Below are 18,638 nucleotides of genomic sequence, written 5' to 3' on the forward strand. Positions count from 1 at the left end.
TATCTTCCAGCCACACGAGCAAGATGCAGCTATCGCCTGAAGCCCAAGGCTATCGCCAGCATATACTCAACTACGCTGCACGTTCATATACTCGCACGCTTTTCTTTGGCTATCATTACAGATTTCTCGCTGAGCTGCTCCGAGCTGATGAGGCACATCTACCCAAGCAATACAGTGACCTTGAAGCGTATCATCTTGGCCATTTATCTGTGTATGGGCCGCCTTGTCATGGCTCTGAGCAGTATCAACGTCATAGTTACAAATATTCTCAGTTACAGGACCTAGTCGCAGCTCCGCCTCCGAGCAAAGGGCAAGGACAGGTCCTTTTCCTCAATGGACATCTTCCAGGGTCTTGGATATGTGAAGTGGGCGCGAAATACAATATCGCTCCCGAGTTCTTTCGGCAGCATATTCATCTTTGGCGCTCGACTGACGGGCCTGTTCTTCACGCAATCACGAGAAGCCCATATGCCACTTCGAACAAAGGGCTCCTACTGCGTCTTAACACCCAGGGAAACTTTGGCAAGAACAAGCTGCCTGCAGACTCATTCAGTAGCTTGATCTTGCAAGCGCGACGAAGGCTTCTACCCGACGACGTTGGGTGGATGCCCAGACGTTTGGCCGCAGCTCCTGGCTGTTCGTATGTAAGAGGCCATGCATATCTTAGCAACCTTCAATTTGTCATCGAGCAAGATGTGTCCATCACCGTTGAGTCAAATGGAGGCGGCTGGACTGGTGAGCGACCTGTCAAACCTTGATTTCGTTTCGTCACCGCTTACCATATGTATCAGCAATCTTGTGGACAGATGTCGGAAGCAGAAATCTCTCTCATAGCCGCACTTACCATCATTTCGTCGAGTATATGGCGGCCAAGACAGAAACAGGACGCCGAGACATCCGCTTATTACCTGTACATTTGCTGGGACAGGAGTCGACGATCAAACATCCATGGCCGCTGCCCGTCCCCGATCTCGATATCACGCAAGACACCGATGACTCGCTCTTCCAGACAGCGTCCCATCTACCATCAGAGCTCCACGTAATGCTTGATGATCACGAAATCGCAGGGCAAGATCCGCTATACGCACTTGCACCTATCCTCCTGTTCGCAGCTGCCTCAGAGATCCAGCTACTATCAACACTTCAAAAATGGTACGACATTATCGCATCGACGAAATGGGATCGGAAGTACTCAACCGAGCATCTGGAACAACTCATAATGCACAAACACCTCCTGGATGACCACGCAAGTCGACATGAAGAGGTTCTCCGATTCATCAGTTCACCAAAGCTGGCTCGATGGCCGGTCAACCTTACACAAGACCAGAGCGATGTAGCTCAGGAAGCCAAAGATGCGGTCAAGGCCGACTTTGAATTCCTTCGATCAAGATGCCGCCAGCTTTCGTTGCACTACCAGGAAGCGATATCGATCCTGGTCAGCGCCACTTCACTGGCAGAGTCGCAGAAACAGATTACGCTTGCTACCCAGGTCACGAAGCTCACCATACTCGCGACCATCTTTCTACCACTCTCATACTGTACTTCGATATTCGGCATGAACTTCGTGGAATTGGAACAGCTGAACATATGGATATGGGTTGTTGTCACCGTGTCGGTTGGGCTTGCGACTTTCGCTATTTATCAGTGGGATGAGAGGCAAAGACTGTGGGGGTTTTGGGCCACGGTGAAGGCCAAGTTTCAATTGGTGCGCTGGCAACACGATCTTTCAACGACAGTATAACCTCGGAAAATCGCACAAACGGTTACGATCAGTATATATGGTACTTCTTGAGTTCGGCGGGGACTTCGAACGCTCCATAGAACGCAACTCTGCCAGCTCTTAATCGCCGCTCCAGTGCATCACCTTCCATCTCGAAATTCTGCACATGACCACTGCGCTGTACAAAGCTTTGGAAGCCTACGACACCTGGGCCTTCGGTTCCATCGGTCCTCGTTCCATCCGCATAAAGTGCAGTGCCGCTATGGCCGTTCGGTGGGTCGAAATCAGGATAGACACGGTACAGGATTGCGCGTGACACGAGATCCTTCCATGTTGCCGCATCGTGGTGTTTGAGACTCTTCGAATTGCCCGCTGCAGCTTTCTGGTTCAGGAAGATGCCTTCGCCTACCACAAGGATGTCTGATGGACGACTGCATTTGATGCTTTTTGCTGCCTGTGAGCCTCTCGCGGACTCTGAGCTTTCGGCATCAGCTAAGATCTTGATGGTTGTCGTCTGCTGGCGGAGCGAAATCCACGAATCGTGGTTGAGCCAACCGATACCGCTGATAGGGGACGCGACATCTTTCACCAAAGTCCGATGCGCGGGTTTGATGAGAGTGATGTCGTGGTTGAAGCCGTTCGGATAAATTCTCGCTTCCTGGTCAAAGCTTTGGTGGATCGTTCCGCACTGATGGATATGTTAGCATGAAAGCGCATCGACAGTAGTGCACGATGATACAGCCATGCTGTACGAGTATCATCGGCGTGCTCAGTATACTAACATTTCCACCGCCAGCCCAGATTTCAACATGCTCATTCCAATCATCTCTTAGTTTCTGGACTCGTTCATCATGTTTCCGGCCAAGTATGCTGTCGCGATGCGACTTTGCAAGAATCGCTTCAGTGATGACGTGGGTGGACATCAATATGAGTGGGATGCCAGTTCGGCTCACTTTGAGCGCCACGCGTCCAGAAAATTTCTCATTTCGGTGGTTAGATTTCGGGCGGGCCTCTACAAAGTCGTTCAGCTTTAGCGACGGTCTGTTTGTGAGGGATTGAGCTGACGAGCGTGCGGCCGGAGATGAGCCCGGTGTGCCTAAGGGTACGAGTGATGATCTGTCAAATGTCCTCCCGGTAGTCTCTGTCCTTGTCGGTAACATGGTGGGCTCGAGGATCTGTTCAATGTAACAGACCTTGAGACCGCCATATTTATGCGGAAGATGTGATGACGCCCAGGTTGTGTCGAAGTCCTCTGGTACCATGATCTGGAGTAGACCATTTATCAGAACATAGAAACCAACGCTGCCCTGGAACGTAAGAAAAATATCTTGGACAAGGTCCAGTGATATTTGGGCTCGACAATCAATTGGTGCCGCAGGTCGCGGATCTGGAGGTGGCGTCACTCCGCTAATGGGAGGCCAATGATACTCCACTGGAAGTACCAAGGGCGCATTTGCAATGGCGAGGGGATATTGTTTCGGCTGATCTGGTTCCATAGGAGTGCAAGTCCAACAGCCAGCCTGACCATCGTGTCTGGTATAAGTGACATGGTATTCAACATCCCACTTCCAGTCGCCAGGAAGCCGGGACTGGATATCTAGCCAGTTTTGGGATGACGATGTCTCCAAAGACATGTAATCAGACAGGCAAGCAGATAAGCGGGCTTTGTGGGAAGCAGGAACGACATCTTGGCTGTTGTCAAGTCCGCGACTTGATTCGACTGTGGCCTTCCTAGCTTTCCAAGCTGACTGGAGTTCCTGAATTTCCCGGAATCGTTCGAAAGACAGCCTTGGATCCTCTTCACGAATCGTAGATGACGGAGTTTGAGGTAGGTCGGCATAAACGTGCCCAAGATTATCGGAAGCGTCAAGGGATTGAACTTTACGTGAAGGGTGATTAGGAAGATGAATCTCCAATTCCGAAGCCCTTGGTACTGGGATGTCAAGGTACGAAGATCCCATCCATTCTCGCGCATGTTTGTCGTTCTGATTGGGTGCGCCTTTGACTCCAGTCGGCCCGTGGAGAGACTGCGGCTGGTTGTGGAAAGGCTGCGGCTGATTTTGGAAAGGCTGCAGCTGATTGTGAAAATTAAAAGGCTGCAGCTGATTGTGAAGAGGCTGCGGCTGATTGTGGAAAGGCTGCACCTGATTATGCGCAGTGGGATAAACATAAGGTGACGGAAAGGTCCACGCCATATGCGGTGTCCCATGCGGAGATCCATGCGGAGATCCATGCGGAGATCCATACGCAGGCTGCGTAGTTTGATAGCTGCTCCATGGTGGAATCTCGGCGCTGTTGATCTTAGTGGAAGAGGTTAGGTGAGTATTGCTCTCAGGTCCGCCTCCCTCTATGGGCTCGCGGTGGATCTTTGATGACCCTGACTCGTCTGCGGTGTGTGGCCCCGACGATTTGCGTTGCCAAATTGTTGATCCGTCGCTTGGATCGATACGATAATGATCTTGATGTCGGTCGCTCCATTTCCAAGATAACTTGTATGGATTCATCACTGATGGAGTTTTCGCTCTGCGGTCCAAGTTTTCGACGTTTACGAGCCTATTCTTTGCAACACCTGCTGATCCTTTTCAGTTTCTCTGTATGCTCCGTATGACTTTCATACGACCAGGCTTCTAGTGGCTCGTGGAGATCAGACCAAGGCTGAGATATGAACACGCATACCAGAATGACGAAGAGACAGGCAGCGTCGAGTACGTGCTGAAAGAAGAAGATAAGTAGATTTACAGAGAGGAACTCGATATTAGAGACAGAGTGATAAAAGTGGCCTTTGGAAGCAACGGTGACAGTCGTAAAGTTGGTAACAATAATACCAGGCTGGAGTGCTAGCTTATGCCCGGCGCGCCACCGCGTCAGCGCAGAGATGCAGCATATCGGCACTGTTGTCCAATGAGGCTGCGCCGCAAAAGATATGAGCGCCTCGCTAACGTCGCGGTCTGTACCAAAGCCATGTAACATCACCACGACAGCGCTTTACTGTATCGAATATGCCATGCTATCACTTGCGGCGCGCCTGTTGTTCCTGAGCTCATCATAGGTACCATCAACGCAAGCAGACGCATGAATCACAGACTGCGCTCTCACGCCAGCACCACTGAGTATCCGCAACTCCGGCTGCACAAGTCCCAATACGACGGAATCTTCGTCCTCCGCCTGTGCCATTGCTATGGTGCATCTCACGAGCCTTCTACTTTGCGACGAGCCTGCTGTGTCCGAAGTTCTGAAACTCCCACCGACTTGCCAAAAGCACGTCTGTCTGCGAGTCCTCGCTCCCTCAGTGAACCAATAGAGATAGGCATTTGATATCTTCCACATATCAGTGAATACAACGGCGGATACCCCGTAGGTGTCGTCAAGAATTGTGTGCCTTCCACTTCACTGCTGGGGGTATCGCGAGAGAATCGGAGACGATCCTGATCGGGTCAAGCGGCATTGCGGCGGTATCGGCCCTCCGCGGGTGGGCCAGATCTGGACTTTGCGCGCACTCGTAGTCGTTCTTCGTCTGCTTCGCGTGCAATCGGGCGTTCGATGTGTGTCTAGGACTGCTGCCACACTGGCATTAGCTCAGGACTCGCAACGTCGAGACGAAGCTTCAGGAACCCACGTCGTCGGTTGTCTACTTACTACAACACGTCAATTCGTCAAGTTCGCGTTGAATTCTTGCGATAAAGCCGTGTGCAGGTTCCAGGATTAATGGATAGCCTTCCCATCGGAGCGCGTTCACAGTCGCGTCATCCGACGCGTAAAAGGCGGCTTCATACGGCGGTAGTGGCTCTCACGAGATCTCGTGATTGATGATAGACATAAACTTGTTAAAGTTGGAAGAAAGTTTCCAGAAAGCCGGAGGCATTCTCGTAAGGTCCTGGAGCATGTCAGGTGTAGTCGAGCCACCGTTGGTAGCAATGACGATGGCATCGCCGCCCATCAAGTGGGGCGGCCAACGGTGGCTTGTGCGCTTTGTGCCTTGCGCAACGCCGATCCCAGGGCACCTACACCATGCCCAACATTTTTCTGCTGCGATGAACAGCGATGGTGGTGGAGAACGTATACTGCGCCGCAATGCTGCAGATGATGGTCGTGATGGTAGCTGTCTGTGCACGCGCACTGCTTGTGCACAGCAAACACTCGTTGCGCGACCATCACCATCATTACCACGATCATGAGACCTAGGGTTCCTACATCAACTGTCCATCAAATATTCTACCCGCTGAGAGCGCGGGTTTCATCTGTAGTTGGAAGTAGACGCTTCAAGACCCCGTCTTCATGTTGCAGGCGCGCGTTTCTGTCGACAAATGCCGGCCTGCAGAATACAGACCACCGCGAGTTGTTCGAGTTTACTTCTGGTAGATGGATGTATGCCACCTCACATCATTTCACTCACTCAACTATTGGCTGACATGAACATGTAGTGTCAACGAGTCTTTGCGCATGGCTGAACGCCGCTTAGTCTTCAACGTCTCCGAACTCAAGAAGGTAGCTGCGAAAGCACTAAACAGACCAGCCTCAGATGTGCACGCGATAAAGAAGATCGCCGAAGGCGGTTTCAATCGCATACTCGAAGTAACGATGAATGATGGCTCGTCGGTACTTGCCCGTCTTCCATACCCATCATCCTTACCACGACGCCTGGCGGTAGCGAGTGAAGTCGCAACGCTGGACTTCCTCCGCACTAACGGAATACCTGTACCTCGGGTTCTGGACTACTCGACTGGTAAAAACTCTGTCGGTGTAGAATATATGCTGATGGAAAGACTACCAGGAAAGCCTCTCAGTGATATCTGGTTCAGCTTAGCCCAAGAGGAAAGATGCCACATTCTACACAAAATAGTCTTGATGGAAACCAAGCTCTTCGCGAATATGCTTCCCGCCTGTGGCAGCATATACTATCCCCGCGACTTGCCTACCAATACCCCCCGCGTTGATATCCCTGGATCCGATGGCAGCTTGTGCATGGGGCCGTACGCATCTCATAAATGGTGGTACGGCGAACGTGGGAATCTAAACGTCGACCGAGGCCCTCGTAAGTCGTTTTCATGCGAGTATTACATTCGACTGATTCCCATACATGTAGATGTTAATCCCGAGCTCGTTCTTCGAAGTCATTCCGAGAAGGAGTTGGCGTGGATCCGCAAATATGGACGGCCGCGACACCCATTCTATCGCGAATACGCTGAGTCGTTTGAATATAAGAAGCAAGACCCTCAAGAACACGTCCAGTCGCTAGGAGACTACATACGCCTCGTACCTCACCTTGTACCTCGAGACGCGACACTGCATTCGCCCACCCTCCGACATCCAGATCTCTCTCCTAATAACATCCTGATATCTGACGATCTTCAAATCACTGGCTTCATCGACTGGCAGCACTCCGAAGTTCTCCCTGCTTTCCTCGCCGCGGACATACCAGCGGCATTTGCAAATTACGCAGACGAAGAGTCTCGAACCTTTACGGAGCCCAAACTACCGGAAAGTCTTTCGTCTATGGCTGAAAATGAGCGGTCTGAGGCAGAAGAACTATATCGACGCCGACACATACATTTCTGGTACCTTGGCCTCACTCAGGTGCTGAACAAGCCTCATTGGCAGGCTTGTACACACGACGGAACTTTCATGACACGTCAGATATTTAGCGATGCCGGCGCTCCGTGGCAAGGTGACAATGCTCATCTCCAGATCGGTATCGCGGATGTTGTGGAAGAATGGCCAGTGTTTGCATCTGCCGCCGCAGACGGCACGGTTCCGCCATGCCCCATCGTCATATCCGAGCAAGAGATGCAGAGGAGAGCAGATATGCGGAAGTCATTGCACGAAGGCAACATGTTTAGGGAAGAATTTTGCGAGAAAATGGGTGTATCCCATAGCGGATACACATCGCACGAAGACTTTGACTTCGCGAAAGAAAAAGCAAGCAAGGCAAAGGAATGCATAGTGGACAACCTGAAAGACGACCCGGAGGAACTGGAAAGAGCCTTACTTACTTGGCCTTTTGATGACTATGACGAGAATGAATAAGGTCATTGTTCTCGTCCTCCATGTGCACTAGTAGCATATGAGCGTTACAGCGTGACGACGTGAATATTACTCCACTCATGTGATTGTACACCATCCTTCAGAGACACTCGCACAAGACACGTTTGTGACATCGCAAGTTCTGTTGCACGCGCTGTATCTAACAAGCGCCCGTACGTGTGTGGTGGAGGTTGAAGATGGCTATCTGAGTAATGCAGTCGTGCAACTCAATTGCGGGGCCACCTGGCACATCGTTGCGTACAAAGCAGTCGCGCAAGGCTTGCACATGCGATACGTTATTGCATGCAAGTATCAAGCCTCCATGAAGTTCGTCGTTCACACCTGCCTGAGTATGTTCAGCGCACAGGCTTCTGATGCTGCCTGTCAGCCTTCTTTTTTGTATACGTCATCACTCCGGATCTTAGGCCACCATCATCATGATCGCGCTTCAGGGGCACAGCCTCATCACCAAACTTCCAGTCCATCCGTCACAGCGGTCGCGCAATTCGACATAGTAGCCTGCATCAGCTGCGGGACACAGCCAAGGCGGAAAGACAGGCGGTACGCGCCAGGAACTGATTTTGGGAACGCGTGGGACGCACACGGCAAATCTCTCACCACCCAGACCGCGCCCTCGCCCGCGCCGAACCACCCCACATCAGCCTTCAACATCATGTGCATCGGGAAGCTTTTGCCTGCTGCATCTTGCGGGCGGTGCTTGGTGCCTGTTCGATTACTGGCTTGGACATGCGATTGATGATGTGCTCTGACGCCTGATTGGCCAGTCCAGGCGTAAGAAAAGAAGAAGCTGAGGCTGAGGCAGTCAACCATTGTCCAAATGTGGGCTACGGCAGGCTCGCTCCTGATGCGTTCGCGGGACGTTGAGTCCTTCCCAGGCTCAGCTCGCGTCTGTACGGATGATGCCTTATAACAAGGCTTCGCACCGTTTACCCGCTCATTACGACTGCACCTTGTTCGATAAGACACCATCTGGATAATTGAACGAAAGTTCCTTTACGGAAAGCACGACTTGAGATCATCAAACGCAACACCTGTGGAAAGATCAACTAACTGGCTGGCAAAATGACATACTCCGAGCGCCTTCCATTGTTGGACGAGAAGGCCGCACATGCCTATCAACTGCAGAGGGAAGATGAGACTTTCCAAAACTCGACGAAATCAGCGGAGCGAAGTTTAAGCGACATCCTACGCCATGTTGTTCTACTACCTCTTCTCTGCGGCTTCGCCGTATACGGATCCTATACCTTTTGCAGGCAACATCTTATCAGGGACACCATGTTATCAGTGCCAGCACACGAAAGCTCTACTTCTTTCAACTACACATGTCTACCGGGACAGGCTTGTTGGCCGACCATGAGCGATTGGACCGCTTTCAATCAGAGCATCAACGGCAACCTCCGACTGACGGTACCTTGGGCCGCCTCGTGCTACTCAGATCTGTCAAGCACGCAATGTCAAGAGGTCGCGAAGAACTACGGCGATGGAGTCTCACGCACGAAACACTATGGATCGACGGAGTTTCTCGACTGGGAGAAGTGCGACACGTCGCAATGTGCACTTAACTCTTTCAATACCTCAGAGCCTGTTTCCGGTACCTGCTCGCTTGGTAGACTCTCCTCATACCATGTTAAAGCTGAGACTGGGCATGATATCAGCAAGACCTTGAGCTTTGTGCGCAAGCACGGCATCCGTTTATCGATCAAGAACACTGGACATGACTACTACGGACGATCAACCGCGCCAAATTCTTTAGCAATCTGGACTCACAACATGAAGGACACCCAGTATCACGACACGTTCCAGCCCAAAGGCTGCCAGACTCGCTATGAGAACATTGGAGAGATCGGCGCTGGCGTCCAGGCCCAGGAGGCGTGGGAGGCCTTTGAACCTCATGGCATGCATGTCACTGTTGGAGCCGTCGCTTCTGTCGGCATCGCTGGTGGATATGGTCAGGGCGGCGGCCATGGGCCACTCGGTCCCAAATACGGTCTGATGGTCGACCAAGCTGTCGAGTTCGACGTTGTCACAGCCGACGGAGAACAGCGCACCATTAACGAATGCAGCGACCCGGATCTTTTCTGGGCAATGCGCGGAGGCGGAGGCGGGACCTACGCTGTGCTCACATCTTACAAGTTCCAGCTCCACCCGGCCGATCCTATCAACGTATATAGCTTCCAAGCTCGCTTTCCCGCGCCGAAGAACATTACAGAGTCGAAGGTACATCGCGACATCATCACCGGGCTTGCCGCAAACCAAACGCTATTTGCCAAGCATGGAATCGCTGGATACAATTTTGTGCTCTCAGATCGTGTCGTGTTCTTGCAGGTCCTGCCCTCTAATGACACGGAGGCGATCAAAGACATCACGTCCCAATGGCACGACTTCTTGACGAACTACTCCGGTCTCAGCATCACCGAGAATGAGTATCACTCCTTCAAGAAGTTCTCGCAGTGGCATGAGTTCACGGAAAGACCCGAGATATCTCGCAACGGACCCGTGGGTCTAGGCTTCAATGGCGCAGGGCGCTTCATCCCCAGGAGTCTCTTCAACTCGTCCCACAACATCGACCGGCTCGTCACTGCAGTCGTCACCGCCATGCAATTTTCACGTGTCAAACATGGCAGTGGAGGCGCTCAGTTCTACGCTACCGGACCAGACAATACTCCTGACAACGGTAAGACCAGCGTAAATCCCATCTGGCGAGACTCGCTATGGGAAATAGTCATGGGCCAATTTTGGACGACTGCTACACCGCCTGCGGCTCGCTCGCAAATCCAAAAGACTGTCTCTGCTACGATGGACATCTTGAAAGCCGTCACACCGAATGGTGGGTGCTACTCGAACGAAGGTGATTGGACCGAGGAGAACTGGCAACAAACGTTCTTTGGGGTGCACTATGAGAGATTGCTGGCCGTGAAGAGACGCTATGATCCAACAAATCTGTTCAACTGTTGGAAGTGTGTGGGTTGGACGGGATATGATGAGTGAGTATCATGGTCTAGATCTTGCAAACAAAAACTAACTGCCACAGCCCAATGTACTCCTGCTATGCGCAAACTCGACAGGAGCCGCGGCCTTCCGTTCCTCTTGGACCTGTTGGATGAGCGGATTGCGTCTATCAGCGACTACCTTTATGTCTAGCAGTCAATGTCGCGCAAGCCACGGCCGTCACTTTTATCTTACCCTGGAACTTTGCGGTGCCTTTCTTTTCGGATTGTCTTGCTAGATCCATCGTTGTTCTTGTTTGCATCGCAAAACAATTTACACTATTCACATTCAGGCAAACTCTCGCCTCAATCTCTCGTGTCACTTTCGGGGCCAACATGCACGTGCGGGGCGCCGACGCCGATGCGTTGCCCACCGCCGCAACGCGAGTGCAACCTGGTGAGCTTCACCGGCTCGTGAGAGAGCAACGTGTGGGGGCCGTGTGTGTTGCGTTTCCGTTTGTGCTCATCTGAGGCCTTGCCATTGGCAGGCCTCTGATTGGCCGGCCCCCATTTATTCACCGGCCGTCCAACGGGGCCAACGCGCCCCAACGTGGCATATAATTGTAATCCACGCTCACTTGCGCTTTCAGACCCCCGGGTGACGCAGGATCATAACAATAACAACAACAGTTTCCCCAGCGACTTTTACTCCCACGCTCCTTTACCTGCTCCAACCCACATCACGCGACACTCAACTGCCTCACCATACTCACTCGAACCCGTGTCTACTTACGCAACTAGGTCCAAAATCCGAGTCAAGATCACTCAGGATGCATGTCAACGCCCTCATTGCCATGACGATGCCGCTTCTCGCCGCGGGCGCGCACCTCGGCTTTCGACACAGTCACAACCATGAGAAGGTCGACCCTCGTGCTATGCACACCAACGTCGTCATCGTGACTGAGACGATCTTCACGACCGTCACGCTTGAGTCAACCTCAAGCTCTGCTTCCGCCGGTTGTTCCGTCATCACTACCTCCACTGCGCTGCCAGAGCCGTCTGTCACCGTCGAGGTCCCGCAGAAGGGCGTCCCTGAAGTTGCGTCTACATCTACGTCTACTTTCACGTCCTCTGTTCCTCCTTCTGCCGCTCCTTCGTCTTACCCAGGTGGAATGTACGCTTCGCTCGACTCTGTCCCAAACGAGGCGATCATACTCAACTCCTGCGACTATGACGTCTATGTCTCGTCCATCGGCGACAACAAACAATGCAACAACAGTCCCGGGAGCGACTGCGTGACTGTATCCGCCAATAGCACTTATTCTGAACCCATTCGCACCTGTAAGGGGTCTGGCATTTCACTCAAGGTCGCGAAATCCACGAGCATGGATAATCCGATGCAATTCGAATATACCGTCTGGGACGACAAGATCCAGGTGTCTTACGACATCTCATACCTCGACTGCATGACCAAAGACGGGACCAACTTTGACAATTGCGCCGGCCACGAAAAAGGCATTCAAGCCGCGGCCAAGGATGGCCCATCCTTCGAGTGCGCCGCTAACGAGCCTTGCGCTGCGGAAGCTTACGTTGTGCCTGAGTTTGGGTACCTTCCCGATGCCCCAGTCGGCCGCGCTACTGTCGATAAAGGCGTCGCGTTCGAGATCTGCGCCGGAAACAGATCATGAGCGACGTCGTTACGAGGAAAGAGATTTTCATACCGAGATCACGATAACGAGATCATGACCTGACTATTTCTTTCCCGTGTCGACCCAACGAAGGGATCCGGCTATCTCTTTCACGAACATGATGGAGCAAGAGAGTGTGTGTTGTCTGACTATAACGATCTCTTCCAAACACTTTCTAACAATCTACGGCAGGCCCTGGATTACTTTTCGGGTTGGACAACTACATGGCCTCATGTTTCTTCTCTTCTTTGGTTTTTCTTTCATTGTACACGCTTGACTTCAAGGCTTTTTTTATCTCCTTCTTCTTCGAACAAGGGCATACACGAGTGGCGTTGGAGGATTTTGGGATATGATGCTGGCGCATGGATAGCAGCGGACGGCAGCCGGTGCTGGTGTTTTCCCTATCTGGATACTTTCACTATCAGGATAAGATAGTTTGCTTGTAAGCCTCAATCAAGAGCATAGCACAAGATCTGTTTTCACCATGCGTTGATGTAGGTGACGTGAGGGCCCCGTGGCCGATGACATGCACACGACGCTCAGACATCTCGGAGTTCTTTGCGCAGCTTCGCCCCAACGTGGTACCCATGCACCGCCAACCATGGTTGGCTCCAACTTCCGTACAACGTCCGGCGGCGTGGACACCACAATGATTACCGCTTGATTTTATTATGTCACCACGTGCAGGCGCTCGACGCGAAGGCCGTCCGCACATAAGCACCTGAGGTCAGCCTGCGATGTGGGATCTGGAGGTTTACTGACACATGGACTACTCATGATGAATTACTCACTTCTTCAGTCATGAAGTACGCTGTCATGAACGACATCTTCTTATACACATATCCTCACCTCTTTGTAGTCTTCTTCCTTCATCCACTTTTACCCTCCTAATACAAACATCTCTGTTGCAAAGCTTACCGTAATACCAACATCTTCATCGAATCCAAACACTTAAAAACGACGCATAGCGCACCCAGCTCCACACCACTGAAGCACAGCCCTGTCCTTCCGTGCCGTAAACCAACACCTACGCAACTCCAACATGGCCGTACTACACGCATGCTCGCCCATCGCAACGGCCTTACTAGCTCTACTTCTCCTACCGAGACCCGTGACAGCAGTGCCGCACAATCACGGGCACAAACACGTGCACCGACATGTCTCGCCAGCCAACGACCTCATCACTCTGGGCCCTGAGTCGCTGGCACGTCGAGACACACCCTTAGATACTGGAGACCTTCCACGCCTCAGCGATGCAGATCTCGTTAAGGTAGCACACAGATGCACCACCGGGCCAGCCGAACTTCCACTCAACGAAGGTGTACCCAATCCGGTGGACATCACCACGGTACCACAACTCGATGTCTTCCCACGTCCAGAAAGTGTGGGTGGCATGTTGACTATGCACAACTATTGTGGTTACGACCTCTACTGGTCCCACGTCAATGGGAAGAAGGTGCTATCTGACCCTACGGATACCAACGTGTTTGAAACAGGACATTTACCCGCTGGGGGAACGGAGACAAGACCCCTCGCAGGCGACAACATGAAAGTGTCTAGGATGGCGTCAGGGGATCAGCCGGTGCAACTGGAATATACCCACGCTGGGGAGAAATTGTGGTATAACCTCAGTCTGATTGACTGTCTCGGTAGGAAGGACACGAAGATTACCGCTGATATGACACATTGCGCGGGCCATGAAGCTGGAATACAAATGGGTCAGCCCGAATTCGCTTTTCAGTGTGAGGCTGGGAAGTGGTGCGACGATCAGGCATATCTGTATGGAGTAAGTCGCTATCCTTTGGATTGTTGAAGAAGTTTATTTGGAGGAAGTGATATATTGACATTTCATTCTACAGGAAAACATCTGCAGACACGAGAACGCGATATACATGGGGAAGTTTGATCAGGGTGTGACCGCAGAGTTCTGTGTCGATTTGAAGGGCTAATCTGGATGTTGGTTGCGTGGTAAGGAGTCTGTTCTGTTGAGCTTCATTCATTCGTTCGTGCTAGTTGTGTGTGCGTTGTGCAAGCAACAAAGACGCAGCAGCAACTATCTTATATTGCCCTCTTCTAACTTAGAGTGCGATGCATACTCTAGTTCTTCTATCTTGTCCTATAGTACTGCAGTAACGCGAAGCAAATAAGCAACTTACAACTTTTAAATTCTATATGCACCTATCTAATTAGGTCCTCTTAAAAAGAGAAGTATTGTTAACACAAGAGCTTTGTTCGTGCTTTGCGCATACATATAATTAATCCGCTCGTTCCTACACACTTATCGACCCAAGTAGCCGTCATGCAAGGAGAACAGAAGTTCACTGACTCACAACCTGTATCTGAAGTCCGCCTCGCCTAGCCTAGCCGACTTCTCAGAAATCTCCTCAACTGTCCGATAGCCCCCTCATCCAAAGTTTGCTCACAAGAATCTGACTCGATATGCTGGAACAAGCTCGACAGCTTCGACATCGCCGCATCGCAAGTCGGGCACATGAATGGAGTAGCTTCATACAACGTATCCCCATCATCAAGCAGCTCATCCCGATAGTCCGCGTCGATGAACTGATCCCATCTATAGCACTCGGCTGCCAACTTGTTGAGATCGGTGGAGTCGATATCGCCGCAGGTGCCGCGTTCGAGATGGATGATCTATGATGGTAAGCGACAAGTTGTATTTGGTTGCATACATGACTTACCATGCCGCCGTAGGTCTTGAACATGCCCGTGCATTCGTAGCATTTGTACCTCGGTGTACGATGGGAAAGCTGATGCTGCGTATGGTTAGCATTTGACGCACATCTGCCATACAGTCGTACCACTTACCTGGTGAAGATTGCTCGGTGAGTCAAAGTGCCTCTCGCACTGGGTGCATACATTGGACTCTTCAACATGGTCCCAGTACTCCTTCGATCCAGGACGAAATAGATTTCCATCTCCATCGTTACAATCTTGACACACGGTGTAACAGCCCTCGTCGCGGCAGTGCTCGAGCAATTCGTCCCAGGTATCGCCGTCAAAGTCGCATTTGAAGCAGTAGTGGTGCTTTGTAGAGTGGCGGAAGTGTGCATCGCATGCGCCGAGAGTGCGGAAGGAGCGAACGCAGCGTTGACACCAGCTGTTTGATGTCAGCGGAGGAAATGCATGCATATTAGTCACTTACACAGCCATCTCAGGGAGTCTTGTTGTCGAATAGCGGCTGGTCGTAGGCTTAGCGGAAGGGTTTGATATTTTAGTATAATGAGGAATTGCGTAAAAACCGCGTGAGCACTGCAGTGACCTCGTCACGTCGTAGTTGATCGGATGGCTGCCTGAATAAATGTGGCCCCATATTAGCGGCGCAAACAAATAACGGAAATAGAAATAGTGAAAGCAAGCACAGCGGCACGTGTTCAATAATATAATTAGCTAAACGGCTACTCAGGTAGCTTCATCTCTATGAACTCCATTCCTTGAAAGCCTTCTGCTTTTGCCTGCTATTCCACTGCAGAGTCCTCGATATACTATCGATCCAATCCGTTCTCCTCTTGTTCAGTGGCAGCACACTGGGGAACGGGAAGCGACTTGCGCTAATCGTAACGTAGTCGCCCGGTTTGAGTTCGACCCTCTCTCTGCCGTCAAAGCTGGCCCATGAACTCGTCCTCGCGTCGTATGGCACACCGCACCGGAGCACTATAGTATCGGGTAGGATGATGGGGCGGAAGGAGAGCGTATGTGCGCAGATGGCGGTAACGAGGACCACAGGGTTGTCGGGGTGGCAGAGCGATCCACCTGCCGCAAGGTTGTACGCAGTCGAGCCCGTAGGCGTAGACACGCAAATACCGTCAGCCTGCACAGTCGTGAAATGCTCGTCGTCTCCGAACAGCTCGATGGACGACATTGTAGGGTTTGGGCCCCGGTCTACGACCACCTCGTTCAAGATGTTATGTGTACCATCGGAGTAGTGGGTATGGTGGTCGTCGATTTCCTCCCCGATCAGTTCTTCGACCAGATCGCGGCCCTCGCCGTCCCGTTGTTGGGATCGCATGACGGTAGCTTCGAAGCGGAGACGCAGGCTGACGGTGATACCGTCCGCGAAGGCGGTAGATAGGGATTGCGGGTATAGTTCGAAATCGAATTTGGTGAGGAAGCCGAGCGAGCCTAGTGAGAAGGAAATCGTTGGAGGTACGATGCGCTGGAAGAGCCATGACGCATACAAGACTGTGCCGTCACCACCCAGCTGTGTTGTCGTTAGCCTTGAAGACTCCGCAGTATGACATGTCTTACCGCGAGGACAATGTCAAAGGTTTGTGGCTTTTGAGCGCACATCTCGTTGGTCCAGAATTTGAGCCGCCCTTGAAACCCCTCGTTCTCCAACAGCCCAGCAGCGTCGAAGATCTTGTTGTCCTCCAGCGTCTGCTCGACGTAGCTATGTCTCGTTAATCGTGTCCGTTGCTAGGCAAAACTAGCACATACACCGTATGCTCCGAGCTCTTCCGCAGAAGCCAGTCGGTCACCTCGCGCGAGTTCTTGATCAAGGCCTCGTCGTGCGCTTTGCCGAGGATGAAGATGTTCTTCACATGCAGCTTCAGCCTGATCTGTGACAGCTTCTTGGACAGCTCGCGTATTCCAAATGCCATATCTGACAGCTCCTTCTTGGTCAACAGCCGCGAATGTTGCGTCTGCTCCGAGCGCGCCGAGGCTGGGTCTTTGTCGACGCGCCGTTCCTGCGCGAGGCCTTCGTGCGATTGGGAGTGATCTTGTACGGGCAAGCCATCGTGCTTTTCGAGAAGGGAGTGTACGATACACGCGGTGGTACGGCGACCGTTCTCGGGGCGGGACGTCATCTTGCCAGAGGGTGGGGGTGCGAGCGAGGCTTTGCGACGATGGCCGCTATATCCGCCTTCGAAAACGACCTGCGATTATTGGTCAGCGCGTGGAGGAAGAGTGCAGTGGAGTAGGTACCTCTAGCGCATCGTCATGGCTGGTCACTTTGGTGATATTCTTGGTGTCTTGGTCTCCAAGCTCGCTCTCCATGAGGAAGTTAGCTTCAACGCGTCTTTATGACGTTTGGGGGGTGCATAGGTACCTCGATTGCTTCCTGAACGCCAGGGCTCAGCTGATCGAAATAACTCGTCGCCATGGCCGAAGTGCGCAAATAGTCCTGCGATTGAAAGGGCCAAGGGCTACCGCTGCCCTTTTGTAGCCTTGCTGTAGCGCGTGCGTAATGTCCAAGGTGCAACAGTAACTGCGGTTCTCGGCCCACTTTCCGAGGGGCAGGCACGCCCGGCCCCGCTTGCTTCCAATCATGTCCGCGCAACGCCGATGAGATCAGCCGCCGGCGTCCTTACCCATGCCTTTTGCTCAACCACCATCATTTTCGTGGCGGTAGTCTTGCTGACAAAGGATGCTAAAGCGGAACCTCCACTGATTCTAGCACTTCCTCGATGACATCCTCAACCGTGACACCTTCGAGGACAGCCTTGACCGCTTCAAGCGAGCTGCCCCATTGCATGCTGCGCTCGTTCTCTGGTGCTGTGATGACAATGCGATGTGGGTATATCTTGCGAGCGGCGAGGGCGATCATGGACGGCGAGATATAATCGAGACCGTGGAGTGGGGCGAGCGTACTACTGGCGTCAGTACCATCTTGATGAGATTGTGGACCACTCACTGTGCCAGCGTGTTGAAGTGTCTTGTGGCCAAAGCAGAGATGCCTCCTGCAACTGCTCGATGCAGTCGCATGAACACGATAATGTTGTATAGATAGGCTCTTACTTCAGAACTGATTCTGACTTGCGACACCAGCTTCGTCAAAGTCTCAAGGTCCTATCCTTGTTAGTATGGAACAAGCATAGTACGGTCGACATACATCAGGCAGGAATAATGCTTGCTGCGGCTTATGCTTTCCCGGTTGGAATGGCGGCGTGCGAACTACGGAAGACATTGATGCACCGTCGTCTGATGCATGATTCTTTTCTTGCAGCTCTTCAAGATTAGGCAGTCCATCATCTTCTTGATGCTTGTGTGAGATGAAGAACTGATCATTCTGTAACATTGTTAGACTCTGCATCGTGATTTTAGGTTAGACCTACCAGATGCATGGTTAAACGCGGCGTGTCTGAAGCATTCAAGGCAATGAACAGGAATGGTTTCGGGGCCGCATGTACTGCTGTCCTCGTGAAGTTCCGCTTGCCTCGTATCAGCTGTCTATCGTTAGTTATGCTCGAGCAGAAAAGACGATTAATGCACCTCCAAGGCCTGGATTTGGACCTGCGGGTTCGC

General features: G+C 52.0%; 8 protein-coding genes across 8 annotated transcripts; 4 read left to right on the forward strand and 4 right to left on the reverse strand.

The window, feature by feature from the left end:
- Positions 1-862: 862 nt before the first annotated feature.
- Positions 863-1,741, forward strand: J4E78_002942 (uncharacterized protein; the record flags this gene model as incomplete). The annotated part of the gene is made up of 1 exon (XM_049363585.1): positions 863-1,741. One exon carries the CDS (start codon positions 863-865, stop codon positions 1,739-1,741), a length of 879 nt encoding a protein of 292 aa, XP_049224250.1.
- A 28-nt stretch (positions 1,742-1,769) lies between these two features.
- On the reverse strand, positions 1,770-2,982 carry J4E78_002943 (uncharacterized protein; the record flags this gene model as incomplete). The annotated part of the gene is made up of 2 exons (XM_049363586.1): positions 1,770-2,408; positions 2,674-2,982. The coding sequence occupies 2 exons, from the start codon at positions 2,980-2,982 to the stop codon at positions 1,770-1,772; spliced, it is 948 nt and encodes a 315-aa protein (XP_049224251.1).
- Positions 2,983-5,812: 2,830 nt separating this feature from the next.
- J4E78_002944 (uncharacterized protein) lies at positions 5,813-7,744 on the forward strand (the record flags this gene model as incomplete). Its single annotated transcript, XM_049363587.1, has 4 exons — positions 5,813-5,821; positions 5,947-5,963; positions 6,142-6,752; positions 6,804-7,744. 4 exons carry the CDS (start codon positions 5,813-5,815, stop codon positions 7,742-7,744), a joined length of 1,578 nt encoding a protein of 525 aa, XP_049224252.1.
- A 1,080-nt stretch (positions 7,745-8,824) lies between these two features.
- On the forward strand, positions 8,825-10,750 carry J4E78_002945 (uncharacterized protein; the record flags this gene model as incomplete). The annotated part of the gene is made up of 1 exon (XM_049363588.1): positions 8,825-10,750. One exon carries the CDS (start codon positions 8,825-8,827, stop codon positions 10,748-10,750), a length of 1,926 nt encoding a protein of 641 aa, XP_049224253.1.
- Positions 10,751-11,519: 769 nt separating this feature from the next.
- Positions 11,520-12,377, forward strand: J4E78_002946 (uncharacterized protein; the record flags this gene model as incomplete). Its single annotated transcript, XM_049363589.1, has 1 exon — positions 11,520-12,377. One exon carries the CDS (start codon positions 11,520-11,522, stop codon positions 12,375-12,377), a length of 858 nt encoding a protein of 285 aa, XP_049224254.1.
- A 2,355-nt stretch (positions 12,378-14,732) lies between these two features.
- Positions 14,733-15,097, reverse strand: J4E78_002947 (uncharacterized protein; the record flags this gene model as incomplete). Its single annotated transcript, XM_049363590.1, has 2 exons — positions 14,733-15,026; positions 15,074-15,097. The coding sequence occupies 2 exons, from the start codon at positions 15,095-15,097 to the stop codon at positions 14,733-14,735; spliced, it is 318 nt and encodes a 105-aa protein (XP_049224255.1).
- A 713-nt stretch (positions 15,098-15,810) lies between these two features.
- J4E78_002948 (uncharacterized protein) lies at positions 15,811-17,708 on the reverse strand (the record flags this gene model as incomplete). The annotated part of the gene is made up of 5 exons (XM_049363591.1): positions 15,811-16,593; positions 16,641-16,782; positions 16,830-17,269; positions 17,319-17,401; positions 17,705-17,708. The coding sequence occupies 5 exons, from the start codon at positions 17,706-17,708 to the stop codon at positions 15,811-15,813; spliced, it is 1,452 nt and encodes a 483-aa protein (XP_049224256.1).
- A 55-nt stretch (positions 17,709-17,763) lies between these two features.
- J4E78_002949 (uncharacterized protein) lies at positions 17,764-18,457 on the reverse strand (the record flags this gene model as incomplete). Its single annotated transcript, XM_049363592.1, has 4 exons — positions 17,764-17,983; positions 18,028-18,182; positions 18,226-18,402; positions 18,449-18,457. 4 exons carry the CDS (start codon positions 18,455-18,457, stop codon positions 17,764-17,766), a joined length of 561 nt encoding a protein of 186 aa, XP_049224257.1.
- Positions 18,458-18,638: the final 181 nt, after the last annotated feature.

The sequence above is a fragment of the Alternaria triticimaculans genome, assembly GCF_023758025.1.
Source record: "Alternaria triticimaculans strain BMP 0046 chromosome Unknown scaffold_3, whole genome shotgun sequence".
NCBI lineage: Eukaryota > Fungi > Ascomycota > Dothideomycetes > Pleosporales > Pleosporaceae > Alternaria > Alternaria triticimaculans.